Below are 25637 nucleotides of genomic sequence, written 5' to 3' on the forward strand. Positions count from 1 at the left end.
TTATGTAGGACATTGAAACGACAAAATTATTTACAAAATAATTCAACGGAATTCAGTAAAACGAAAAAAAAAATTCAGCTCGATGACACACAGAATGAAAACAAATTCAAACGAGTATTAATAAAACTGAGGAACTTTTGTGGGTGTGTAGCAGTTGGTTAATATGTAGCGCATCGAAAAAGGGACATACAAAAAAAAAATAAACGTTTTAAACTTTCTCGGCTGGCAGGTCGTGCAATTTGTACGGCTGGAAAAGACGAGGTGGGTTGGCTGGCGGTGATGTCTGAGTGGCAGGCGGTGTGATCGGTGAGCTGACGGAGCGATCCGAGCGGTCGGAGCGATCGCAAGAGAAGCTGCTGTTGTGTCCGTTGCCGGCCAACTGGGCAGTTGTGCTGCTGCTGATCGAATTCGAGCTGTACAGCGGAGAGACTGGAGACGGAGTCCGGCTGGCTCCGCTCAAAGCTGACGGAGATGTGGGCAGACGAAGTTGAGGATGGGCCGGAGGAGTTGGGGGCATCTTCAACGACAGTGGGACATTGTTGGCATTGCTGCTGCTTGGACTTCCAGCGCTGGATGGGATAGGATACTGTCCGGCGGGCAAGCGAAGAGAGCTGGGGCAGAGCGGCGATGAAGTGGCTCCTGGGAATCCGAAAACGGGGTGATGGGCAGTCGGTGGAGTGTGCGGATGAGGGCGGAGTGGCATAGCTCCGTAAGGAGAGTATCGATTCATGCCGATAGATCCAGCGGCTGATTGATGTTGGGGCACTTGTCCGTAACAAGCGGCTGGGTTCATCGGCATGCCGGGCAGTGGGTAAGGGTATCCGGCGGCTTGGAGGAGGTAAGCGGCAAACATGGGGTCGGCGACGGGCCAGGCGAGGGACATGCGTTGGCGTTTGTCCTTCATGCGCCGGTTCTGGAACCAGACCTTGATCGTCGATTCCTGGAGACCGAGCTGGGCGGCGAGTTCACAGCGTCTTGGGCGAGAGACGTAGTTCTCCTGGAGGAATTCCTTCTCCAGACGGGCCAATTGTTCGCGGCTGAAAGCCGTCCTGTAGCGACGGACAGCCGGGCCTTGACCTTGTTGATTGGCGTCAGCCGATGATCCCATGTTGTTTGAATTCGAAGCTGAACCAGCGGCCATGTTATTCTGATGAGATTCTATAATCAAAAATGAATAAATTTAGTTTCAAAAATTCGATTTACATTTTTCAGATGAAGAGATGTAACTTACCAGTGACTTTATCTTGACGAGGAGCTGATGGCGATGTGCAAGAACCGTCTTGGTTGCTGGACAAGGAGACGGAATCATCCATGTCGAGCTCTTCGTCGCTGACGGGAGTCGAGTTCATCCGAGCGGCGGCGGCAGCTGCGGCGGCAGCAGCGGCCATCGCTTCGTGATGATGGTTGAGATGGTGGAAGTTGGCGAAGTGGTGGAGTTGGTGTCCTTCCATCGGTCTGAATAGGGGCTGCATGATGATTTTTTTTTCTTCTTCTTCTTTCTCACTTAGAAAATTGTTCACAGAAAATTGTAGGAAACGTTCCAAAAAAAAACTTGGGACGATTGTGCAGAGAGAAGTGGACAGAAGAAGCAAAGACAACTGAGTGATGTTGAACGATGGCTCGAGCTGGGTCTTTTATACCCCTCCGAAATGGGTCCCCCTCCACCTACCCCTCTGCGTTTAGAAGGGGAGACTCCGCCTTCCGGATCTCAGTAGTCGATTGGTCCTGACGGCCACTAACAGGCCAATCACCAACTGCTTGGCTCCTCCTTTTCTTGCTCATGGAACAAACTGAGAAGGGAGTAAACATTACGACCAGACGGTGGAACCTTTGACGGCCCTATCGTCAACTTAAAGGATGAAATCATTCCGCGTTTTTTTTAAAATTTATTTTCCCTTTTTCTTTTCTGTGTGTACATGTTGTCGGTTTGCGCACTGCACGGTCTCTCCTCCTCTTTAGTTTTTACGACATGCGCGGCGGCAGGAGCGGCAGCAATGACATCTTATTGGGGGGGAGGAAAACACAGTTTGATTGCTTCTTCTTCGTTCCCATCGTATGAAACTGAGGAGAAAACCGTGCCCTACCGAATTAGAGCTCAGAAAAATATGAACCGCTCGCTCGGCTCTCACGAATTCTTACAATAAAAGCGTTGCCCATATTCACGGTTATCAAAGTTATAAGGTAGCAGTTGAACTGTTGTGTGTACATCATACGGTGGGAACCTTTTTTTCTTGGATGGATATTAAACAGAAGTTGCTACCGATCGAACTATCGATGCGACATGATGTGCCCGTTTGAATTTAGGACACATCAATTGACGTAGCTCAAAGAAAAGAGAAACTTTAGAGTGGCCGAAATAATGCAAACAAATGTTTGATACTTATCCATCACAAACCTTGTAAGGATATCGTCCTTCATGTCGATCTTGAAGAATACGAAAATCAAACGTCATCATTGATTTATTCCGTGCTGCGTTCCGTTAACTAAACGCTGGTAAAAAAAAAAAATGAAGTAAATACAGGAAGGGACCAAGATGCAATGACGCAACATGATGATGAATGCTTTTGACCTATACATATATGCAAATTGAGCGTAACGTGGTGAGCTACTCTCAGCGCAATCCGTCGTCGGGGGGTAGGAGGAAAGAAAAGGACCTGGCCTGATGTTAGATAGGTGCTAAGTGTTCTCCGTCATCTCGTTATATACATTCGTCGAAAGGAAAAGGCGGTAAAAATGAAAAATTCACAGTGAAATTAGAAAAAGGATGCTGGTATGGGGTTGATGTGGCGACAGGTCGCTAATGAGACAAACCAATAAGAGAATAGCAGTAGGGACATCAGCGCCGACACATACCGTCTACATAAGAACGTTTTTAAAACAAACATAAAGGCGGCGGTGTTCATCGCTTTCTGTTAGATGAGCACAGACGAGTCAAAAGTTCTTTTTCGATTTCTTGTGTGATGTTGTTTTATTATCCAGCAGGTTCGAAGAGGTGAGCACACATCATCGGACGTCTCAAAGGACGGACTACCAAAAATAACCAAACACATAGATACCGACTGTCTTTTTATGCCGACGTGCGAAACGTGACTGGAAAAATCAAGAAATACTAATAACCACACCTATATGCGATTTTCAAAAGCTACGTCCAAACTCTTTCGCCCCTCACTCACATTATTATTTCGTGTGTAAGATAAAGTGGGTCTAGACATTCATTTTTTCTATCATGGAAATATTATTTCTGGCCAAAAATGATTTCTGAACGTCGTGTGAAAGTTTTGAACGACCCCAGTAGCCGTTGGCTTTTAGCCAATGTCTCTTTATGGAGCACAAAGATGAAGTGACGATGTGCGATATAATAAGACACAAGGCCATATTATTTAGTTCTATAAAAAATCATATTTCCCGCGCCTTTCGCCATGGGAAAAACGAAGAGAAACGGATGATCATGTTCGACAACGGTTTCTTGAGAAGCTGCCGACAAGAAACAGTGGCTCGATTGCTGCTGGAACGCATGTAGTTTTCTTAACCGAGAAGCGGCGGCACTCGACCAGTCACACATACGAACAAAAAAATGGAGGAGAACGAAAATCCATCTATAAACACAGTACAATATAGAGAGGCTCAACTTATAATAGCCCCCGTTTGGGAAAACACAGTTAACCAGCAAGAAAGTCCGTGTATATGAGGCCCTATATACTTGCGATAGGAGAGAGAGGCTATATTGAAGAGTTTAAAAAAGTTTGAAGAAACTGTGACCAACGGACAAGACCAATGTATACGGTCAATATTGTCGTCTGCCCGTTCGATATGGTGCCCACTGTTTTGGGGGCAGAAAAAATTAGGGGCCTGGGAAAAAAAAAAAAAAGAAGAACTCCATCTTCAACTAGCCGACACAAGAGCTAACCTCCCCCCTATCATATAAAAATTGTACACGGGTGCTATTCGTCTATTAAAAACGGAATAAAAACTTAAAAACCGGCTGGACGATATGGATATACCGTTTAAAAAAAAAGGGCACTACTACTAGTTTTTTATGATTATTATATTTCAAAAAAAGATCTTTTTTGGCCATCGTCGTCAAGAGCATCATAGCGTCTGACTTGTTCGCCCGCTTTTTGTCGGCATTTCGAAGCGAACTTCTTTTTTCTATAAGTCGGCACTAAGTATCGCCGTTTAAAGATGAAAAAAAAGAGAAGCCGAGCAGCAGCTAGGAGAGAGACGTTTCTCGTGAAGTGGTATGGCGCGCGGCACTTGTCTCTGAACATTTTCTTTAGGTGACCCAGCCAGAAGCCTAAAGGGCTCATTATTAGACGGGAGAAATGAGAGAAACAGGCGACACAAGCCTCTGTTTTCGTATGTAGAGTCGGCTAGAGAAATCAAATGTTAATTCCCATGTTGGGGAAATGAGCTAATCCTCTGTTCCTTTAACCCTGTTGGTCGGCTTTATTTTCGGTAATTTTTGTACGGCATTGTCATGGGACAATCCACCTTCCAGCAGTGAAGGCACAATCCCAATTGGGATTGATAGTTTACGTGTTCTATTCAAATTGAAAGAGGGTTGCGTTAAAAGCAATTTTGATTTCGTTTTATTTAAAAATTTGTTCGATTCAAGGGAAAACTAATATTTTATTCGGCGTTCAATTTAGGATATAGTTTCATAGAATTCCAAGTTAAAATTGTAGATTTTGTTTTTCACAAAAAATTGGTACTAAAACATAAGCCCGACAAAATAAGCCCGGCCTTATCTATTTTATATTTTTTTCCTAAAAAATTTGATATAGCTACAAAAATACATTAGATAGATCGGAAATTTAACCAGGATGTCCAATATCATGTTCGATTTGATTTGAGATTTATAGTTTATGAGTTATTCGAATTCAAGTTGCTAAAACTAAAACCCACTTTGGTTGCGTTTTATGCAAAAACGGCTTCAGTAAGGGCAAAACTAATATCATATTCAGAATCAGCGTTCAATTCTGATTATAACAGGTGAGTTTCATCAAATTCTAAGAGATTTCGTATTTTGGTCGATTTTGACAAAAGTGGGAAGGCTATAGCCTTCCCACTTTTTCATTTTTCACAAAATTCTAGATGTAGATCAAAAAAATGTATGATTTAGATTCAAAATCGAACGAGGATCACGAAAACGTATTTCATTTTTACGAGAAACTTATAGTTTTTGAGTTATTTAACTTCAAAGTTGTTTATGTTTGATTAGTTGATCATTTCTCTTCGTTAACAATGCCGCCATCTACTGATTCATTATTTACTTTATATACGTTTAGACCGACATTCAAACGTATTTTATCTTTCAAACTCTCCTGAGTAAGATTTCTTTGAAAATTAGTAATTTTCAATCGTTAGGTTCGTTTAATCATCGTTCGGCACATCGTTTTCATTACATTGATGACGTTTTGTTTTCGCTTTACATCGGTTGTATAAATAGTTCACTTTGCAACCGTCATTGCACATAACATTCAGTCTGCAATACACATTCATCAAGAATTATCAACAATGGACTTCTCATCAGCTAAAGTCGGATTCGTTGGAGCCGGTAATATCGCTCAAGCCCTTGGAAAAGGAATGATTGCATCCGGTATTTATTTCTATCGAAATTCAATTGATCCCATTATTTATTTTATTTGTTGTAATGATTAGGTCTTCTGAAGGCCAATCAAATGACAGCCAGTGCTCCGGATGATGGTTCGCTGGATATTTGGAAGACGTGGGGATGCAATACCCTTGTCAATGACAATAGTACAATCACATTCATAATTATCACCTTCCTTATTCAATGTGGTCATTTTGATGTATTTCGCAGCCTCCATATTCAAGGGAAGCAATATTGTTGTGCTTGCTGTCAAGCCAAACTTATTCCCTGACGTTGTTAGGGATTTGAAGGAATGTAATGGACCAGAAAATCAGTTAGTTTTGTCTGTGATGAGTGGGATCACTATTGAAGAACTTGAAAAGGTAATAGAACACTGCTGGAAAATTAATATCTTTTATCTTATTTTTTAAAATACATACAGGGTATTTTTTCACGAGTGCCTAATCTTAAGGCCATAATTCGTGTGATGCCCAATACTCCTGCTTTGGTGGGTGCTGGTTGTGCAGGTATTTTATGCCATCAATATCATTCAATATTTGACTATTAAGTTCTTTGTAATGTTAGTGTACTGCCTCAATGAGCATGCATCGTCCAATCATGCTGATGCAACCATCAAAATCTTAGAAAGTGTGGGAATTTGTTGCCAGGTGCCTGAGTGTCACATGAACGCTTATACTGGATTGTGCGGGAGCGCGCCAGCATATGTAAGTGAACTGTAATGTCCCCTTTTTTTTTAAAGCAAGAAATGCAGTATAGTAACGCAAAAGGCAACCGCCGTCGTTAAGATTCTCATCAGACTCGATTTAAAAGAAGCCCGCTCGTTTTAATTGTTGTCTCGTCTCGACGTGATACAGGTCTATATGGCGATTGAGGCCCTTTCGGACGGAGCCGTAAAAATGGGAATCCCTCGACCGTTGGCGACCCAATTTGCTGCCCAAATGGTTTATGGATCGGCCAAAATGGTTCTCGATACCAAGCGTCATCCTGGATCGTTGAGAGATGACGGTACCTACATCAAGAAACAAAAATGCTTCATGGTTTCCTACAATTTTTCCTTTTTCTTTTCCCAATAAAATGATGTATGAAAAAGTGTGCTCGCCTGGAGGGACGACTATTGCCGGCGTCCATGCCCTTGAAAAGGCAGGATTCAGGTACGTCGAGACATTCTTAATGCGCTTATCTAAAGATACCAAATTATTTCGTCTATACTGATCTTGTTCTTCCTCGTATCCATGTCTAGGGGCGCATTGATCGATGCCGTCGAGGCGGGGACCAAACGGGCTCAAGAACAAAGCGTTCACAAATAACGAGGATCCATGATCTGACGACGGCTGTCGCTTCCACCTTGTGATTGTTAAACTCTAAAAATGATTATAACTTGTTATGCAAATACAGAAAAATCAGAAACATGTTTGCTGTTTTCGTTTGATGAAATTGTTACAGAAACAATAAATGCGTTTACAACTTTAAGTATATTAATAAACACGATTTTTTTTTTCTATAGCTTAAAATTCTTTTCCATTAAAGTAGTTCATATGGGAAACACATCTCTATAGTATCATTAAATGATGTAGTAATTTCACTCACTGCGAGATACATCGCATCTCTATAGTATCATTAAATGATGTAGTAATTTCACTCACTGCGAGATACATCGTTGGCATCCATAGCAATAATACAAACAGCAAATCTCTGCCTTTTCGGGCATAGTTGCTAAGCCTGCATGACACGATGAGCACACAAAACTTGAAAATTTTAAAAGGACAATATTTGTTTTCTTTATTATTACAAGTACAAATAATCCGAAACTTCCTACTAGATTCTAATTTAATAAAAAATATATCCTCGAAAAATATTTAACGGACGATTGCCATTACTTATCCTCCTGCGTGAAAAACAAAGCAGTTTTTCACACTGTTTAAAAAGAATTTTTAATTAAGCTTCTCACCTGAGTGTTGACGGGAGTTAAAAAAGATACAGGCGTCAGCGACTCGTTGACATCAGGGACTAAAATCAGCGGCAAATGACTTGCGTTTGATTGTGGCTCCTCTTGCATAATATCCTACCATCAATTCATTTCAAAATAGATTATGAATCCTCCAATAAAAATAAAAAAATCAATCTAAAGTATACCGGATTCTGTTGCTCTGTAATATCAGATTCTTGTACTTCGACTGCTGGAACTGCCGTGCTAAACACAGGTAACGGAAAACAGGTATGGCTGATCCATCTTCTGGTATGAGAGAAATTGGCAGGATGGGTGTCTGACGAATTCCTAAATTGCTGATTGGCTCGTCTTCAATAATACTCGACGAGTCGCTGATTGCCTGTGTATCGTCAGCTGGACCAGGCGTAAGATCGTGGAAAAACAATGCCGCCGCATCACTAGGATCTGGAACATTCCACACGGAAAACATGGATTGTGGGACAAAGTTTAGAGGAGGTTTGCTTTCTTCAGAAACTTCCATGGAATTCGTTTTATCTTCAACTGCCAACACTTCCGGCACTGCTGGAACGTCGGCGGATACATCGGTGGGGGAAACAGTAGCCTGTTCCGATTCAAAAGGATTCTCTTGGCTTGGAGGTTCTGGATTAGAGGCTACGGATTCCAAGGACAGTGGCCCCTCTGCCAATTCCGGTGATTCCACTTCATTTGGAACGACATTTGAAGAGAAATCTTCCGAAAGAGGTACTGCTGGAACGCGTGCGATTGGTGTCTTTGAACGTGTAATTTCTTGACGTAAGCCCGGAAGAAACACATCAATGCGGTCGCAAGTCATGTTCCATAGCTGCGTTTTCAAATGAAGTGCCTGAGGTGATGTTGTGTCCGATGTCTTAATGGGCGTTTGATCGAGTTCGTCTCCATTCGATCCGAAAACGCCGGCAGTTTCCATGACCAGCAGTAAATTCTTCATCATTTCAGGTACGGCTTCGGCCAGCAAATCATTATTTTCAACGTGCATGTACTTGTCCATAAAATCAAGCAGCGTCAGCCAGAGCGCAGTGAACGTAGGCAGTTGCAACAGCGGCCCCAAGTGCTGTAGAAATACTTTGGAGAGAAGAGTGGCCGCTCGAATTCGCGTTTCCTCCCAGCTGGAATGGTCGGCTTGCATCTGGGCTCGGGTTGAAGCCGTAGAGCGTTGAGGCTCCAACAGCTTGGCCAGCAAAGGGAAAAGGACGGTATTGAAGCAAGACTCCCATTCACTGGCCGTTAAGCTTTGCAGATCGTGGACGAGCAGCGAGCGCTGTAGGTAGGTGATGGCAGTAGTTCGCACCTGTTTGCGAGAATCGCAACAAAGGCGAGCGATACCCTGAAGTAAAGGGCACCAGCCACGCATCCATAACGATGGACTCAGCTGGAAATTACTGGGTGCTTTGTTCTCATCGTTCACATGCGTTTCTGTATCCGCGCTTTCTGTTGCCCACCACTGGTATATTTGAGCAGCTCTGGTGTGTAGTGTATGCATCAGATCCAGCAACTGAACAGGAACCTGGAATTGTGCGGTTTTATGTTTTAAAAAATTAGAATTTCAAACGGAGATTACTATTAATATTTAACCTGATGATAATTGGCCGGGAGTTCTTGAATTTCGTTGTGTTCTGTTGAATGATCGCTCGCATGAAATGACTTGGAGCGTCGGAAATTGTCTTGTGAAGACGGGTGGCCACTTGGATTCGATTGAGGTCGATTGGTAGTCATTCCAACATTCAGACTGGCTTCAACAAATGTGCGTATGCACTGTACTGCACATTCAAAATTCTCTGGCGTTATATGAGCTACATCTCGAATAAGGAAAGTCAAACTTTCACAGGATTTGACAAAAGCCAATGGATCATGGGCCAACTGCAATTAATAAACCAACATCAAGTCATCAACATAATAAATTTTCCAATTATAGCTACCCAGTAGCTTACCAATTTGCGGTCATGAACGATATTGTATTCTCGTCCAGGAGCCTGTCTTCCTTTCAAATGTTCAATCTCTCCCTGACGGCCGACAAAAATCCAGCCTCCTCCACCAGCTGGAACATGAAGCTCTGGACTAGAGCCGTGAACACCTGAAGCTCCAGGAGCTGAAGCCGACCGATTGATTCGATTCTCGTACAACTCGGAATCAGATGTGTAGCCACGATCGATAGATCCAGACACGTCCCCTACTGGAAGCTCGGTCACATCCGTGTCAGAACTTGCAACGCTGGCAGTAGGCTCTGCAATAGCTTCCATAGAGACGGACGGAGCCAACTCGCCTCTACGGACGGATGGCGGCTGAGCACCTGCTCCAACGCATTCCAACAAGGTGAACAGAACACGCCAGTCACCTGTCGTGTGGACGTTGGCAGCTCCAGTTTTAAGCAATTCGTGCAAACCATAAGAAACTTGACGAGATACTCGTGATAAAACCTATTAAAGAGTTTTGGGGGTTAAACACGCATTCTACTAATTGCTTTAAATTCGATTTTCACACCTGAGGTTTGAGCATTAATAGCATTCTTAGGGATTGAAGTACAATGGGTGCCACATCTTCGCGTCGCATTAACCGGCCAGTTAACAATAGGAGAGCGACGATGGATCGTTCTAAAATGAAAATTCTATCCGATGCGGCTGCTCCCATCACCAAGCTGTATTTTTCAAATTAAATCCATAAAACAAAGATCTAATCAATGTACGAATTAACTTCATTTACCTGTAAATGTGATCGCGAACAGGATTCCAGATACAAGTGACACGATCGCGATTCTGGACAGTGATGCGTATAATCAGTTCGAGAACAAAGATGACTCCAAATTCATCGATGTTGGACACGTCATTCGAAGCAATCAACACTGTGATTTAAGTGAAAACAATTAAATGAAATTCCTTTGTAGATTTGGAAAAGAAATTGAATACCTTTGACAAAATCTTGCAAGGCATTGGTTTGTAGAAATTTGGAATCGGAAATTAATTGTTCGATGTTGCACTCTAGGGCACACGCTTTAGCCCTATTCAGAGCATCCTGCTCTTCGGCAGAACCAGCTCTTCCACCGGAAGATCCTTCAGAGAGAGCGATGTAAGAATAGATGGAACTAAACAGCCCCGATGTCTCCGATCGAAGTGGAATGTCTGCGCCCAGGAGCTTGACCTTCGTGTGAGGATCAAACGGATCCTCGGCTTCGACGAGCTCATCAGGTAGCACGCGCATGCGATAAAACTGCATAATACATTCGACCAGAGGCTTCCAACCCTCTCGTAGAATATCGCCATGACGTTGCACTAACTGGAATACCGTGGATGTGGCCACCTGGGCTTTGCGGTTCTGGCCAAAAGCGACGGCCTTTGCGAAAGCCACACATAAAAAGAGATCAATGTTGGTTAATCATATTCTATAACAAGGGATGTTTCCCTTTCTTTGAACTATTTCACCTGAATGGGTGGGTTGTCGCCACTGGGGAGTAGACAAGAGAACTTGATCATCGTCTGGACGACGTGGTCAAAGACTTCGGTGCGACCAAAGTGAGCCGCCACTGTGGATACTTTTCTGATGGCTTGCAAAACCCATTCAACGATGCCGCTCCCTTCAGTTTGCGCTTTGTCCAACAGACAGCTTAGAGCCGCCATTGTGGGTCCCCAAGACAGGGTGAACAGGTCGCGGTCAAAGAGTCCGTTGGGAGCGTGAATATAGCGTCCGTCTTTGGTGGCTCCGCGCCGTAGCAGCACCTTCCACAGGTAGTTGTCTTTTACCAATCCGGTTTGCTCGGCCGGCATGACGATCTCTTCGCTACGGATCGCTTGGTAAATCTCTTCCAGCATAGACGAGTCGAAATCTTGGCCGCCATTGACTTTGGTCAAATTGCGCTTAAACTCTTCCACCGTCATGGGGATGTTCTGTCTCTTGACGTTCGTGTTGTGCTGGTCAACATTGAGCATGATGACGGCGTAGGCCAGCGTAAAGGCTGCATCAGCGTTGAAGAACGGAGCGTTGTTACATTTGTGCCAATGATCGGCAAATTGTTCCATCAACAAAGAAATTAATGGCGCCTCTCCGGGTAGACGGAACGTTTCCAGATAATATCTCAATGCTTCATCGATACGGATGCCGTGGAAATCGAAAGATCGAACGAAAGCTTCGAGGACGTTCAAATTTTTTCGATTGCTGATGTACTCTCCAATCATCTTCTTCTCCAGTCGTGAACATTCGCGAAGAAGGACGGCTACCTGAGTCGGATCTAACGGGTCCGACAAGAGCCCGTTTTCCTGGAGAAATTGGATTCCTTTGGCGGGTTTGCTGTTGAAATGCTCGGCACCTGCTATCAACAGCTTCTTTTTATGACGGATGGAGGAGAGGTGCTCCTCCGAGGGCACGTCTGCGGATAGTTCAACTAAACGACTTTTACGAGCGGCTGGCGGCATTCGAGACGACGATTGGTGTTCCAATAGCCCGTTGCCTTTGCCATTCCTCTGTCATTCGATTCCGATAATGAACAGCTGCAAATATGAAATACTTATAGACTATTCTTACCTGTGTGAGGCAATGAGCTTCAACCGAGTCCACGACAATAAGCAGGGCTTCCAGGGAGAGTAAATGGATGGTATAAATTCCACCAGTCGCCAATGGAGAAACATTTTTCGAAAGATGCTTAATGAGCTCTTGGAAAAGATCCGATGTATGGCAATCACAATCATAGTTCAAGTAAAGTTCCGTTACCAATCCTAGTAAAGTTGAAGAATATCAACAGAGCAATTTAAAAGGGCAGTCTAGTATTAGGTTTACCTGGAATACGGCAAAGTTGGGCAATGGCTTCGAGGGCGACTAAACGCCGCTCATAGGCTACCTTTGGTGATTCGTGAGCAACAATTTCCATGAGCTTTAGGAGATAAGTTTCCAACTGGAATTTTAGTCGCGTCCGTGCTGATTCGAAAAGCAAGAAACACAGGCGACAGGCAGCGGCCACAACGGATAGCCGATCAGAATTCAATAGCGAAAACAGTGACCGACATGTTTCGTCTTGGATTAGAATCTGCAATGACGGCACGGCGGCAATCACGTCCGCTGCAGTCTCAACGGCTATGGTCAGCAATCGCAGTCCAACGTGAATCATGGCTTCACTGTTCTGCCTCTCCAACGGGTTGATGAGGCTCACTAAAAAGCGTAGCAGCTCTCGGACGCAGGGTAGTCCATAGGGCACATGACAACGGCCCCCAGATTCCTCATTTGTTGATTCGGATGAAATAAAACGGACACCCTGTGCATTGACATAATCTTGGGCTGCAGTGTCGATGGTCTGAAAAGGTGTTTCTTCCTGTGCCATTGAGACTGTAACGACGGGTGTTTCCGCCTCCACCGATGCGGAATGATCAACTGATTGGCAAATTGTCGGCGTTTCGATGTTTGACTCGGAATCTGCTTGTGTGCTTTCTTCCGTCGGATTCGACACCGGAAAAGATTCGGAGCTTTCTTTGGTAGTGGGTGTTTCAACGCAAGGGCTTACTGGCGTTTCAACTGGTTGTCCACTTTTGGACGTTCCATTGGCGTTGACGGCCAATGTTTTTGGTCTCGGTTTCGGTGATCGAGATTTCTTTTTATTTCTGGATGGATCATAGGCTGCGGTTCTCATTTTCAGCTTCTAAATACAACAATTATAATAAAAGGTGAAGTCTCTGTAATTGCCAAGAACATGAATCGCATTCTACCTTGTAATTTACCGATCCTTTGATTTCTTGAAGAGGGAACTGTGGCACTCGTTCATACAACAGACGTACCATTTCGCTTAAGGAATGTTCAGCAGATTTCCTTAAGAGTTCTAAACATAAAGAAACAATTTTAGTAGAAGGATCAACATTTCACAGGGTAACTTTCGTACCACTCAAACGGGTTTCAAAACAGATTCGGAAACAGCTCTGCATAATTTCGCAAACACTTTCGTTGGAGAGAAGAATCCCAGCAGGATGAAGAATTAGCATTCTCAATACCTATAGAAAATATGATTTTAAACTAATGGGAATGATTATGTGATATTGATGTGTCAAACTGATGCCTTACATGTAAAATCTTCATTAGAACAACTTCGTCACTTCCACTATCTGTTCCGACAAATCTTGCATGAGTCACAGCATCTGCCAAACTTTCAACCACAATTGCTGCTGACTCATGGGCTGGATCTAAATGAAGTGATAAATAAAAGAGTAAGACAATTCTGCTCAATAGTGAGTACAAAAACAACAACAATACCAATCAGTCCATAAGACAAGAATTTAAAAACTGCAGACAAAGCCAGTTCAGTGACAGGGCCTGAAGTGTCCTCTGATCGGATCACCTCAAGGAAGGGACCTGTAATCATTTACAATTGGTTTCATACTATACAGGCATTGTACTTGTAAATACTACCAAGCACAGCCAGCAAGTCTAACTCTGCTAGAGATGACACTTGATTAAGTTGTTCTTTCAGTTGATTCAGATTTTTTATCAGTACATCCTGCTCCTCCTCCTATTTACAAAATGATACTATTTTAGAAGTAACCAACATGTTCGTTTTATGAATAATTAAATGCAAGAAAGAAGGAAAAAACTCAATGGCTTGTTATACCAGCAAGTAGGGCATTATTTTCCTATTAAAAGTCCTATGACAATTTATATGCTCTACCTGATAAATTTGAGATGACCATTTGAATGGTCTTCTCATTGAATTAAGCAGGAGGGATAGTTCTCCTTGGATTACATAGAAACCATTAGAGGACAAATCTTCCACCATAATTTGTGCCATTTCGGCGTTGGAATCAATATTTTCTTGTGCACAGCGCTGTTTCCGATATTCACGCAATACTAACACGAAATTATTTTTTCGCCCGGCCACATCACTCTTTAACAGCTGATTCTAGAGGTAGCTGCTAAACAGTAGGTAAACCGAACTGTCAGATTTCTGGCATTTGTTTATCTAGGAAACCAAGAAACAAAACGTTTGTTTTGATTTTTGCACGTAAAATTTAGTATCTTTCCTGTGCATACGCGCGGATAGATAACGATACCAATGCCAGATTGATATAGAAACGTTTTAGGATAAGTCGTGGCAGGAGCTTCTGTTTCATAAGTCGTGGAATTTGCGTGAAAGAAATGAAATCTAAACCAGATATTTATCACGAAAAGCAGTCCAAACAACTGTGTGCACTCCACACGTTGAATAATTTATTTCAAAAGCCTGATGCTTTCACAAAAACATTGCTGGATGATCTGTGCCTACAGTTAACTCCAAATTCTTGGATTAATCCTCATCGTTCAGTTTTTGGTTTGGGTAACTATGATGTCAATGTTGTCATGGCTGCCATACAGCTCATGGATTGTGAAATGGTGTGGTGGGACAAGCGGAGAAGAATTACACCCCATGATGTTAATAGTGCTATTGGTTTGATACTAAACCTGCCAAGTCCAAGTAGAGTTGGCAGCTTACTCTTCCCATTCAGAACAAAACATTGGCTGGCCATAAGGCAATTTGATTCAGTTTACTACAATCTGGACTCCAAATTATCAGCACCAGAGAGCATTGGAGACATCCATCAACTAATAGAACATTTGACAAGACACCTGAATGAAGATGATTGTGAACTGTTTCTTGTTAACTCTACAAAGCCATGTACACTTGCAGTTGCTGAATTTGCTGAACAGTTGTAATATACAATTCTAAATTGAGTTCAATTATTTTCTTTTGCTGTTGTTTAGAACAAACTGCAGCTGTTGTTGGTTGTTGGCTCCCAGAAGGTATTGAAGTGGTGTTCCTTCAAGCATAAGGTGGCCATCCTCATCTTGAGTGATAATAATTTGAGCAGAGTCCATAAGGCTGCTGCTATTACTGGCATCACCCGAACGGGAGCTATCCTCCTCGACTATCTCGAGAAAATTGGCAGCCTCCGATTCCGCTACTATCTCGAACCCTCCATCCGGTAAAGGGCGGACGAAATGAACCTGTTCGTTCTCTGTAAATATTGCAAATTCATTAGAACCCACGTAATATTTAAGGGTATATGCGTATGGATGGGCATCAAGTAAAAAAAGTCATTTCACCTAATTCTGCGCTAGGTTCACAAGCGTTGGAAACTGCATCTTTGAATGAGGAAACTTCAATAGCGTTTTCCTGGCGACATGGAGTTTCAATAGAATCCAAAATTTTTTGGTCCACTTCAATCGATTCTATCCGTACTACTAGTTGGCCGTCGTCGTCCATCTGCTGGGAAACAGTTGCCACCACTGCAACCTTAACAATATAACTGATTAGCAACGAATTCGCCATAGAAATTGGCAAACGAGAAGAAGAAAAGTAAAACCTTTCCTTCTTCTCCGTTGCGCTTGCTCGGTTGTTGTTTACCTTTACTTGACTTGGTTTACAGGAAGGATCCACTTGGGCTGACTTTTGAGCAGATTCAGCTAAATCTTCTGACGTAGCTGATATCAATAACTAATTTTGGAACATAAAATTATGCAAGGAAAACTAAATTATGAAAAATAATAGCAGTAAAAAATACTTGTTTGTTATTTGGAAGATCGAAAATTTTGACCAAAGATGGGGTTCCATCTATAGATTTGAGCAGAGCGAAAGCAGTTTGGTTCGTATTTCTCGCCTCCTGCATACTAGGGGTTTGAATGGCATCGATCAAAAGTCCCGCTGTATTTCCATCGTCGTTCTTGGATTGGAAAACTTTTGGGTTTGACCTTGTAACAGTTGGCTGTTTTAATGTAACTGACTCGGACGCTACTGCTACCTACAGTAATTTTTAAAAAACTTAAGAAACTATTTAAAAATATCAAGAATTCACAGTTGAACTTTACTTGAACCTGTTTCCTATCTGAAACAGGGACACGATTCTTGCGACTGGAGGAAGACCTCGATTTTATCAGGTTGTGGGTTTGCTCCTCGTGTAAGGTGAGAAACGCTTTCTTGGGAAATTTTTCGTTGCACAGCTTACATGAAAACTTGTCGGTTTGAGCTGCACGCGTCGTTCCCTCAGCTGGACTAGTCTGGCCGTGAAGTTTCATCTTGTGTACCACCAGATTGGACATCTGATTGAATCCTCGACCACAAATTTCACACCGATACGGCTTCCGAAAAAAGAAAACGTTTTGTTACCCACTTTTTTTTTTAATTATTCCCGGTTTGACGAAAATGGCTGTACTTACCCGTTCGTTGGTGTGCGAAAACAGGTGATTTTTCAAATTGCCTTTCTGATGAAACCCTTTACCACATATGTGGCACTTATGTGGTTTATCGTCCAAGTGCGTCCGCCGATGCGATATTAATGTTGAAACTCGGTTAAATGTTTTCTGGCAAATTTCACACACATAGGGGCGCGCGTTCGAATGTATAGCACGGTGCTGCGATAATGTACTCATCTACAAAGGAAACATAATTGGTTTATGACAGAAGCTAAATTACATCATTAAACGTATTACTTGACGAAATGCTTTATCACAAACATCGCACACAAACTTTCGTTCGTCAGTATGAGTTGGAAGGTGACGCATTAGTGTATACTGGTGTCGGAAATCCTTAGCACCTAAAATTTAAAATGCTTAACAATCAAAACTAGTCTTCATACGAAGGAATGATTTTCTACTTACATATGCCACATTCCCAAAGCTTCAAAATTTTCCCTTCAATTTTCACATATTTCACTAGATGGAGTTTATCCTTTGGGTCGATTAACACATCTTCATTGGCACTTTGAGTACGCAACTCTTCCAATTCTTCTTGACATGAAACTATCTGGCAAAAAAATACAAAATTAAAAGCAAGACCAACTATTAAAGTAGAATTGATAAGAAAAGTACATGGTATCTCAGAAGATCCTGCCCTTTTCTTTTGGCTTTCTGTTGTGCATAATTTGGTGAAGAAAACTCTATTTCAGCAGCCTCTTCTAGCAAAGCAACCCTTAATGATTTACAATATTAAACACACAATTTAGGATAACTACCTTCAGCAGTAAGTCTATCCATTTCTTCTTGATCAACACATACCAACTCGGCATTCTGTAATACTTCTCCTTCTTCCAATTCTGTGGTCAAGGCTTCCGATGAAGACTCCATCTCATAGTCTTCTGGCATAGTTTCCTCAGCAAAGGAATGTACACCAGAAAATTCTAGCAAAAGTTGTGGTAAACATAAATTTGTGACATTCTGATCAGTTTTACACGATTGAACGAAGCGGCTAAATGACAAAACAAAAGACAGTCTGGTAAAACAGAAGAAAAACAGTTTGAGCCTCATTCATGATTGCGATGGAAATTCGGGATAAACGCTACAAATGATTTTTTGCGTATTTTTACAGTAAATCATGAATTACCATGAGATGCATTGTTGCTCATTTCTACGTCATAATCTCTCATAACCATGTGTTTCAAGTATTCCTTTTTCTGTGATGACACTATACGTTGATAGAGCAGAAGCAGAGATGGCTGTCTGATGATAGCGCCATCTTTAGCAGGGAAAAAACACGAGGATGGTTTGCATCACATTTCAGTAGAAGTTTCCTAAAATTATTACCTCGTAATTGGTCTAAAGAAATCAAAATTATGAATAGACCAAACAATTGTGTATTTTTCGGGAAAATGATGACATGTACAAATTATATTAATTCCACTATCCGTTCAATAGCACAATGATAGAACAATTCATGCTACGCCTCTCTTTGGTGAGAAGCGTCATAGTTCAGTGTTTTGCTTAGCTTCTGACACGGCAGAGTCTAGATAAAAAAAACCAAAAACACAAATAAGTAACTTGCTATTTAACGATCTGAGCGCCATTAAGAGGATTTCCAGTGTTTGGGTCTTCGTTTTGAATTGAGTATTCCGAAAGAGATATATAGGCAGCGACACAAACGCCGACCAGAGCAGCCAAAGTAGTACTGCTCTGGAGAATGATGCAGGTCGACAAGCACATCCCCAAATATGTTAAGTAACGAAGGCTGGATCCCTGCCAACTCTGCGTCCAACTTTTAGGCCCTTTACCATAAAGCAAGTTCATGTTTAAGCAAAGATGAAATTTAGAATAAATGAAGGAATGAAATGAACCCCCAAAAGACTAGAAGCAAAGTAATCTAACGAATTCAACCATGCAAATAATGCGAAAACCAGGCAAGTTGGGACAGAGAAGGCGTTCTTCAGTATGCTAAATAGGAAAATAATAAGCTCATCCATACCTCTGCAGACGCCTTCTTTGAGCTCGTAATTTTCGGCACATTCGATACAATTGTCGGGGCCATCGGCGGTACAACCTTTACATGCTTTATCACAATCTATTGAAAACGAATTTTTAATTCGTAGTTGTTGTTCTTTTTACAGGGATTTGGTATTTAATAAAATACTTATGCAAGTATGCGATCCCGGGCTGTTGACACAAAAGCTGTTTTCTTTGCAAGCTGTTTTATTAGTCAAGCATTCATCAATGTCACTGCAGCCTAATTCGGTATCCATAAACCATCCATCGTTACAGGCCAGGCAACCCTTCGGCCCAGACTGGGTGCACGCATCTTTACAGGAGCGATGACATGCAGAGCATAATACCTTTTTGTCATCTCTATAAGAATCGTAAAATCCACTAGCGCACTGTTGACAAAGCTCACCGGTATATGCTTTATCACAGATACATTTGCCATTGCCTTTTCTGGTTCCTGAGCCCTACAGAAATTTTTCAATCATCAGAGCATGTATGGTTTATACTGTATTTTGCAAACCTTGCATTTTCCATTTGAGTTACATTCCATTTCAGGGGATGAGCCTGGGCAGGGTTTGCATTCTGGACCAAAATGATGGTCTGGACAACAGACTTTAAGCTTTTGTATGCAAAGCCAGTCATGAAGATCTGGATGCAATTTCTGGTGGTTAAGAAACCATTCCTCTATTGTAGATTCATGAGCTTCAGCCAAGTTATGACACTGTACAAATAAAATTAATGCATATTCAATACGAATTCACAGATTGTTTCATTCTTGGTGAACAGTTTACTTGATCTTCTCCCTTAGAAACGTCTGTGCATAATTTCTCCTGAATTTCGACTAGTCGGACTTCACTATTGGCATAGCTTCTCAGCTTTTTCTCCTCCCAGTCAGCATCACCACCTTCAAACTTTCCCCTGGATGTTCTGTCCATTCCCTGTAAATTTTCAATAAGTCAATTGTGTCCTAAAACTTCTATTCCAACATGCTCACCTTTCTGAAGGAATCTACCAAAGACCTGCAGGCTTGACATGGTGGTAAAATATGTGCTTTATTGCGTGTTAAATTGTGGTTTGGAGGGTCAAGAGCTATACAATAGCTCAATGTAAAAATTAAATAAAATGCGAAAATCCATAACCTGAAACAAATGAGTGATTTAGTGAAAATGATACACCAAAGCAAGGTAAGAAGTGTGACAAAGTCTTTAGATTTGTATTACCTTTGAATGGATTTTTGATGTTGGTACATTTTGAGCGTAACAAGACAAATGAATACACGGTATTCAAATTAAATAACTGCTCGGTCACCGAGGTTCATGTAGAATCTCAAAACGTAGAGTAAATTCTAAATGATATTGGCAGCTTACTGAATGAATGACAACACGTACTGTACACGCCGTATAACTATCCAAAAGACCGGGGACACTCCGAGTTATCTGATTGGTCCAAAAAAGCATGACGTCATGAGTATTGATCGCTACCTAAAATGCGGGACTTTCCACGCATATACTGCGAATTCCCGCATTGGAACATTTGGAACATGAGAGTATTTATCGGTTATTCGCGCCACAGCTTTTTCCCATCTTTTTAGAGAGAAGGTATTATAATAACTAGTCTAACCTGCTAGTCGCACAATCGTACGCCTTATTATACAGTAAGAACCAACAAAAACTTACTGGTGTCGAAGATGATTAGCTGCCTGCATCCATGAACCTAGTGGCCATGGGAGACTTACCAACAACCTAAGATTACCTCTTTGTACCTTCCGTTTGTGGGTTAATGTAGTGAACGTTACTACAGATCGTTTTTTTTTGTGCCATTTTTTTCATGGCTCTTCTTTTTTCTTCTTTCTTGAAGGCATATCCAGCGTTGTCATTTAGTGTAGATGATGTGAAGCGATGAAAATGTACAATCTTGCGTAATCCGAAGAATCTTACGAATCCGTTGTAATGAAGATGCCGAATGTTGCGTAATCCGATGAGATGAAGAATCTTGCGAATCTTGAATCGGGTGGGAGGAGAGCAAGCAAGGCTTGGATATTGGAGGTGTCGAGATTTGAAACCCTCCAACCGAACCCCGAACCCGGGAACGACAGAATACAAAGCGAGGGTGATAACCATTGTGCCAAGACCGCACATTCCAACCAAATTTTACTTTCGTTGTCACCCATTTAAATAGGCATCTTATGTATATAGCATGTATGTGAGGTATGGTGCTATGGCAACGTTCGCGGCTGCCATGCTGAATTCGTGCGTTCGAATCTTTGTTACTATTGAATTATTTATTATTGCGTTTAGCAACGCATTAGTATAGATCGACTATATAGTTTTTTTTTATAAAGTGGAAATTGAAATATGCCCAATCTCCTTTCGGTTCGTTTTCCTTTTAATAATGGAGGCGGGATTTAGGGTAGGGACATTAATATTACAAAGGTGGATTTCTAGCAGATAAAATTGGTTGTCTATCGGCTTTTCGCATTGATGTGCGTGCAAATAATTTCAGTTAGTGCGTGGAAGACGAACGATTTGAAATATCTTCCATCTAAAAGGTATGCAACTATAAATAAAAATAATTAAAAAAAGAATTTTTCTAGATTCCACACTCTTCAAAAAAACAAAAAACAGTAAGAATAATTTGCTTTTATATCACTAAAAAATAAGGGAATAGTTTGAAATTATGGGCCGAAGACGTTTGACACACTACCTTGTCACCGAGTTCTTAATTCAAATATTTGTTTCTTCACCAGCCTATTGTATCATACGATATCACGTATATACTGAAATGCATGGGAAGGAAATGAACTGGATGAATAACGAATGAAAATGTGGATGAGCGATAAGCACGGGAGACTCGGCTCTGTATAGCGTCAAGGTTCTTACTTTGTTCTGCGAATCTCTTCGTTTGGTGTAAAATCAAAAGATGTCGTCATTATAAAGCATTCCATGATTTCGTCATAACCATCCACACACTGATACATTATACAAAAGACACAATCAGTTTAGAAAGGGATAAAGAGAAAAAATTTCAATCCGCTCCCGCACAAATAAATCAACAGTATGTACAACAGAAGATGGGCGGGGACTGAAGCTGTGGTGGTGAGGAGAAGAGAACAAGAACAGAGCAGCTTGCATAACATTGTTGTTGCTGTTATTAATTAACATAAAGAGTGTCGGCGTGACGATCGGCGCCTCGTTTTTTTTTTACCACCAATTAAACGCTCCCTTTTTTCCCCGTTGAGAAACCCTGTGTGCATCTCTCATGAAGTTAACAACGGGCATGTTTATGGGCAAACAAACAAGTTAATGTTTACGTGGTTTAAGAGAAGATTGGGGCAAAGGAGGACTACTTGAGATAAGCTTTATACAACAGAGGGGATCGTACTGTTCCTTTTTCTTCCTTTAGGAGGAAAAGTAAATCCCGAAGATTCACGCGCTTAACACGCGGTCGTAAAGGCACCTGGGATTGGCGATACAACTTATTAAATCTAAATTCTTTGAATGCAAAATTAAACTTAATTGTACCTGGTTATACGAGCCGGTAGTACCAGCCAGGTCGAGTTTGGGCTTTTTTCTTATACCAATAGCTTGCAAAGCCGTCATATTGGCCTCACGTTGTCTGAGTTCTTCCATTTCAGCACGTTGCATCTAGCAAATAATCACGTTTAGATAAAACAGTCTATATGGAATGAGGAAGATGGCAAGACATACCTCCTTGGCTTTGGCTTTCAACTTGGCCTGTTCCGGATCCTCAGCTTTCGAACGCGATTTTGCCGCTTTAAGAAGCATCTCGCGCTGGATTTCACTGTGTCTTCGTCGCTCCAACTTGTCTAACTCTTCGAGGAATTTCAACTGACCCTTGACGTCCTGCTGAACTTCGTAACGCGCGTCCGTCTTGACGACTTCCATTCGATGTTCCGCAATGACGGCAAGCTTCTCTAGTATCGTTTTCAATCGTTCTTGAGTGGCGTGTGATATGAGCGAAACTACTTCCGCACTGGGATCTCCAAGACCGTTCCGAGAGGCTAGATCAAAAACATAATCTTGACTTCCTTTAATTTATTTAATAAAAATGAAGTGTTAATACCGATTTGTTGGATTCGTCTTTGCAAGGGTCCGGTAAAAAGGAAATTCTCGTCTTTGCAAGAACGAATTTGCGTGCCGATCATATCAGTTGAGCCAAGAATACGCTGGGATTCTTCCGCCAAGTTAACGCCACCCATGGCCGCCACATCGTTGATGTCGTTATCAGCTAGACCCGCTAGCGATGAACCAAACGTGAAAGCTTTTTTCTCCTTAGATGCGTCTTTAGGTCCAGCAGATGCAACTACGGGTCCTTTGACACCACTTTGTCCAACGGTCATCGTAGGCGCTGAAGTCACCGGTTTGGTTACTGTACTGGTTGTCAGAACCGTGGAGGTCGAGGGCACCATGACTGAAGGAGTTGGACCGGCTGTTGTGGCAGTCGTTGCTGACGTCAGGCCTCCGACTGGAGGCAAGGTGATGGTAAACGAAAGAGGCGTTGGGGCGTCGGTGGTAGTAGGTTCAGTCTTGACGGCCGAAACGGCCATGATCGTGGACGCTACAGTCACCGCCGCTGTTGTCGATGTCGCAGTCACTTTCGGCATCTGCTGAGCTTGTTTAGCCTTTGGGGTAGCTTTATTAGCGGCCGGTCTAGGCAGCCGCGGAGAGGACAGAACAACGGAAGAGGCACCAACCATCGCAGGTGCTTGGACTCGAACCTGACCGCCCATTGGTCGTACCGTTTGAATTTGCGTCGGACCCGCGTTCACTCGGTTGACTACATTCTGTTGCTGAGGTTGTTGTTGCTGTACGATCATCGGTTGTGGAGTGCTGACCGTTGATAAGGCTGGTGGTCGGATTCCGTCAATATGCAGTTCTCGTGTAGCTAATGAATGTCTCAAGTAGGGTAAGCTTTTCTGTAATACAAAACGAAGAGAAGTCATATAAATGGATGAAAAAATCAACTATAAATACTTAATTTAACTGGCCCAAAGAATACCTTGAGAAATGGAATGAGGCAAGGCTGTGGAGAGGAGTTGAGTTCTCGTTGGAGCTTCGTGGTAAACTCCTCCGGCTCGACCTTGGCATCGACCAAACCCTGAATGAGCATCTGAACGTTGGTGGCCACCGATTCCGGCTGCTCGCTCGCCAAGCGAAGCAGAGTGGATAAGAAATTTTTGCACTTGACTTTGGCCGTATCGGGGGTCATCTGTTGACAGATAAAAACCAAATTTTAAGCACCGGACTTTTGAATGAGGCTCTTAAACATTTTTTAATCACCTGTCCAGAATTGCTTGCCGGGTTCGATGTTGGAGCTGCGGCAGAAGCAGGAGTACTCGTGGTGGTAACGGACACATTCCCCGCCAAAGGTGCTGCCGTAGTGGCAGGCACGGGTTGAATAGTGGTGGAGACGGGGACTTGCAAACGATAGGTCGCTCCAACAGTTTGGTTCATTGTGGGTGCAGTATTTGGTGCGGTAGTTAATTGCTGAACAGCTTGTTGTTGCGGTTGTTGTTGCTGTTGGGCAACATTTTGCAGGGCGGGAATGTTTGAGGTAACAACTTGGGAGCCTACTGTCGTTGTACCGGCTACAGGACCGGGACCAACACGTAAAAGTTGGTACTGGCCCGTTTCAGTCTTGACGAGCAAGTGACCCTGTGCTCCAGCAGCCTGGAAACCCTTTGAATAAGACAATCAATCAGCAAGGGGATTTACATTAGTAATCGATACGTTACTTGTAAGGCCTGTAATGTAATTCCCATTTGTCCGGGACGAGCTCCAACCATCTGCTGAGGCGCCAACACTACACGGGGAGCTAGTGCTCGATGAGCAGGATTGTTCAAAGCGGCCATGTTTTGTACGTTTTGCGGTCTCATCGCATTCATGTTCACTACTTGTACACCCGCCGGAAGTATTCCCGCTCCGGCACTGTTTATCACCGTTGCCTGTTGTTGAGGCTGCTGCTGTACCACTTGGGTTGCTGGTCTTAACACTTGAGTCTGGTTCATCGAAGTGACCGTCCCATTTGTGCCCAGCACAGTAGTTTGTTGATGTTGTTGCTGTTGATGTTGGTGTTGTTGCTGTTGTCCAATCACTGCTGTTGATGCTACATTTGGGTTTACTTTTGTCGGAATGATCATCGTGCCTTGTTGAGAGGTAGCTGTTGAGGCAACCATCTTCTGTTGTTGCTGATGGATCACCAAACCAGATAATGTTGTCGTAACAGTTCCTGAGCTTGTGGTCAGCGTGCCATTGGGTAGACCCATACCCCCTCCTGTAAACTGCTGGATATTGACCAAACCTTTGAAGAGAGAAAAAAGAAGTTAGTCATCTTAGTCTAGTATAACTTCGTGCTAGGGGACACAAACAAATATTAGTGACGTGTTACCACTTGGGTTTCCATTGGGAAGTATTGAATGGACGGTGGTTGTATTGGGTAAATGAATTGAAGAAACTGTAGAAGACGACGTTGAAAGCGCAGATCCAACCGAAACTGATGTTGCTGGCGCGCAAGTTGTTGTTGCGTGCAGGCTATTACCGTTTCCCGCGAATGTTGCCGTTGCAGTGGAGGTGGCAGCGGCCGGGGCATTGGCAGGCTGGAGTGGTGGAGGAACCGATGAGACAGAGCTTGTAGTAAAAGCCAGGCTGCCGCCTTGTGTGTTATTACTAGCACCCACATTTGCATTACTCAACTGGCTCTCGAGTGATCCAACTAACGCGGACACGGCGTCGGCATCCGCTGACGGGTTCGAGATTAAATCGTCCAGGAAGCTAGACGCCATCTTAAACTCTCTCCCCCAAGTCCCCTAACTGACTAAGCAGACCCTTTCCC

The 25637-nt window shown here is 42.7% G+C and overlaps 7 protein-coding genes across 8 annotated transcripts; 2 read left to right on the forward strand and 5 right to left on the reverse strand.

Annotated features, from left to right (window-relative positions):
* Window positions 1–1594, reverse strand: LOC130690315 (segmentation protein even-skipped-like). Its single transcript, XM_057513323.2, has 2 exons — window positions 1232–1594; window positions 1–1158 (listed from the first exon to the last, which is right to left on the reverse strand). The coding sequence occupies exons 1-2, from the start codon at window positions 1470–1472 to the stop codon at window positions 209–211; spliced, it is 1191 nt and encodes a 396-aa protein (XP_057369306.1). The 5' UTR covers window positions 1473–1594; the 3' UTR covers window positions 1–208.
* Window positions 1595–5420: 3826 nt separating this feature from the next.
* LOC130690325 (uncharacterized) lies at window positions 5421–6994 on the forward strand. Its single transcript, XM_057513332.2, has 8 exons — window positions 5421–5599; window positions 5662–5760; window positions 5825–5976; window positions 6036–6120; window positions 6179–6318; window positions 6469–6619; window positions 6705–6765; window positions 6855–6994. The coding sequence occupies exons 1-8, from the start codon at window positions 5518–5520 to the stop codon at window positions 6919–6921; spliced, it is 837 nt and encodes a 278-aa protein (XP_057369315.2). The 5' UTR covers window positions 5421–5517; the 3' UTR covers window positions 6922–6994.
* A 373-nt stretch (window positions 6995–7367) lies between these two features.
* Window positions 7368–14446, reverse strand: LOC130690296 (Golgi-specific brefeldin A-resistance guanine nucleotide exchange factor 1-like). Its single transcript, XM_057513302.2, is given in 18 exon segments — window positions 7368–7499; window positions 7563–7676; window positions 7748–7824; window positions 7827–9105; window positions 9174–9458; window positions 9530–10015; window positions 10080–10233; window positions 10299–10437; window positions 10502–10925; window positions 11015–12049; window positions 12111–12301; window positions 12363–13215; window positions 13283–13392; window positions 13453–13561; window positions 13632–13750; window positions 13821–13919; window positions 13977–14076; window positions 14233–14446. Coding segments are annotated over 18 exon segments (5706 nt in total). The 5' UTR covers window positions 14353–14446; the 3' UTR covers window positions 7368–7487.
* An 87-nt stretch (window positions 14447–14533) lies between these two features.
* On the forward strand, window positions 14534–15254 carry LOC130690338 (josephin-2-like). The gene has a single exon (XM_057513354.2). It carries the CDS (start codon window positions 14700–14702, stop codon window positions 15252–15254), a length of 555 nt encoding a protein of 184 aa, XP_057369337.1. The 5' UTR covers window positions 14534–14699.
* Window positions 15061–18044, reverse strand: LOC130690355 (transcription factor E4F1-like). Its single transcript, XM_057513377.2, has 11 exons — window positions 17917–18044; window positions 17549–17713; window positions 17406–17491; window positions 17196–17340; window positions 17028–17131; window positions 16755–16967; window positions 16407–16676; window positions 16103–16339; window positions 15946–16035; window positions 15645–15834; window positions 15061–15556 (listed from the first exon to the last, which is right to left on the reverse strand). Exons 1-11 carry the CDS (start codon window positions 17963–17965, stop codon window positions 15279–15281), a joined length of 1827 nt encoding a protein of 608 aa, XP_057369360.1. The 5' UTR covers window positions 17966–18044; the 3' UTR covers window positions 15061–15278.
* A 118-nt stretch (window positions 18045–18162) lies between these two features.
* LOC130690316 (cysteine-rich with EGF-like domain protein 2) lies at window positions 18163–20208 on the reverse strand. 2 transcript variants are annotated; one of them, XM_057513325.2, is made up of 7 exons: window positions 20006–20207; window positions 19780–19924; window positions 19577–19723; window positions 19306–19506; window positions 18937–19249; window positions 18772–18867; window positions 18163–18315 (listed from the first exon to the last, which is right to left on the reverse strand). In XM_057513325.2, the coding sequence occupies exons 1-7, from the start codon at window positions 20032–20034 to the stop codon at window positions 18275–18277; spliced, it is 972 nt and encodes a 323-aa protein (XP_057369308.1). In that variant the 5' UTR covers window positions 20035–20207; the 3' UTR covers window positions 18163–18274. The 2 variants fall into 2 exon arrangements, with proteins under 2 accessions (XP_057369308.1, XP_057369307.1); XM_057513324.2 differs by having other exon boundaries at window positions 18180–18574; window positions 20006–20208.
* A 1891-nt stretch (window positions 20209–22099) lies between these two features.
* LOC130690354 (transcription initiation factor TFIID subunit 4-like) lies at window positions 22100–25623 on the reverse strand. The gene is made up of 8 exons (XM_057513376.2): window positions 25194–25623; window positions 24541–25106; window positions 24086–24484; window positions 23805–24014; window positions 22869–23721; window positions 22493–22806; window positions 22307–22429; window positions 22100–22241 (listed from the first exon to the last, which is right to left on the reverse strand). The coding sequence occupies exons 1-8, from the start codon at window positions 25585–25587 to the stop codon at window positions 22128–22130; spliced, it is 2973 nt and encodes a 990-aa protein (XP_057369359.1). The 5' UTR covers window positions 25588–25623; the 3' UTR covers window positions 22100–22127.
* Window positions 25624–25637: the final 14 nt, after the last annotated feature.

The sequence above is a fragment of the Daphnia carinata genome, chromosome 6 (genome assembly GCF_022539665.2).
Source record: "Daphnia carinata strain CSIRO-1 chromosome 6, CSIRO_AGI_Dcar_HiC_V3, whole genome shotgun sequence".
Lineage (NCBI taxonomy): Eukaryota > Metazoa > Arthropoda > Branchiopoda > Diplostraca > Daphniidae > Daphnia > Daphnia carinata.

What these genes read in the sequence shown, in the direction of transcription:
- LOC130690316 (XM_057513324.2), bottom strand. Translation starts at nt 20,034, where the DNA reads ATGTACCAACATCAAAAATCCATTCAAAG. An exon ending in TGGTAGATTCCTTCAGAAAG is followed by an intron (nt 19,724 to 19,779) that starts GTGAGCATGTTG and finishes GAAAATTTACAG; the next exon opens with GGAATGGACAGAACATCCAG. An exon ending in GGGATCGCATACTTGCATAA is followed by an intron (nt 18,868 to 18,936) that starts GTATTTTATTAA and finishes CGTTTTCAATAG; the next exon opens with ATTGTGATAAAGCATGTAAA.
- LOC130690338 (XM_057513354.2), top strand. Translation starts at nt 14,700, where the DNA reads ATGAAATCTAAACCAGATATTTATCACGAAAAGCAGTCCAAACAACTG.
- LOC130690315 (XM_057513323.2), bottom strand. Translation starts at nt 1,472, where the DNA reads ATGCAGCCCCTATTCAGACCGATGGAAGGACACCAACTCCACCACTTC. An exon ending in TCGTCAAGATAAAGTCACTG is followed by an intron (nt 1,159 to 1,231) that starts GTAAGTTACATC and finishes TTTTGATTATAG; the next exon opens with AATCTCATCAGAATAACATG.
- LOC130690354 (XM_057513376.2), bottom strand. Translation starts at nt 25,587, where the DNA reads ATGGCGTCTAGCTTCCTGGACGATTTAATCTCGAACCCGTCAGCGGAT. An exon ending in TCCCAATGGAAACCCAAGTG is followed by an intron (nt 25,107 to 25,193) that starts GTAACACGTCAC and finishes CTCTCTTCAAAG; the next exon opens with GTTTGGTCAATATCCAGCAG. An exon ending in CTACCGGCTCGTATAACCAG is followed by an intron (nt 22,242 to 22,306) that starts GTACAATTAAGT and finishes CGCCAATCCCAG; the next exon opens with GTGCCTTTACGACCGCGTGT.
- LOC130690355 (XM_057513377.2), bottom strand. Translation starts at nt 17,965, where the DNA reads ATGGTTATGAGAGATTATGACGTAGAAATGAGCAACAATGCATCTCAT. An exon ending in TTTCGCACACCAACGAACGG is followed by an intron (nt 16,677 to 16,754) that starts GTAAGTACAGCC and finishes TTTTTTCGGAAG; the next exon opens with CCGTATCGGTGTGAAATTTG. An exon ending in TGAACCTAGCGCAGAATTAG is followed by an intron (nt 15,557 to 15,644) that starts GTGAAATGACTT and finishes CAATATTTACAG; the next exon opens with AGAACGAACAGGTTCATTTC.
- LOC130690325 (XM_057513332.2), top strand. Translation starts at nt 5,518, where the DNA reads ATGGACTTCTCATCAGCTAAAGTCGGATTCGTTGGAGCCGGTAATATC. An exon ending in GGTGGGTGCTGGTTGTGCAG is followed by an intron (nt 6,121 to 6,178) that starts GTATTTTATGCC and finishes TTGTAATGTTAG; the next exon opens with TGTACTGCCTCAATGAGCAT. An exon ending in CTTGAAAAGGCAGGATTCAG is followed by an intron (nt 6,766 to 6,854) that starts GTACGTCGAGAC and finishes ATCCATGTCTAG; the next exon opens with GGGCGCATTGATCGATGCCG.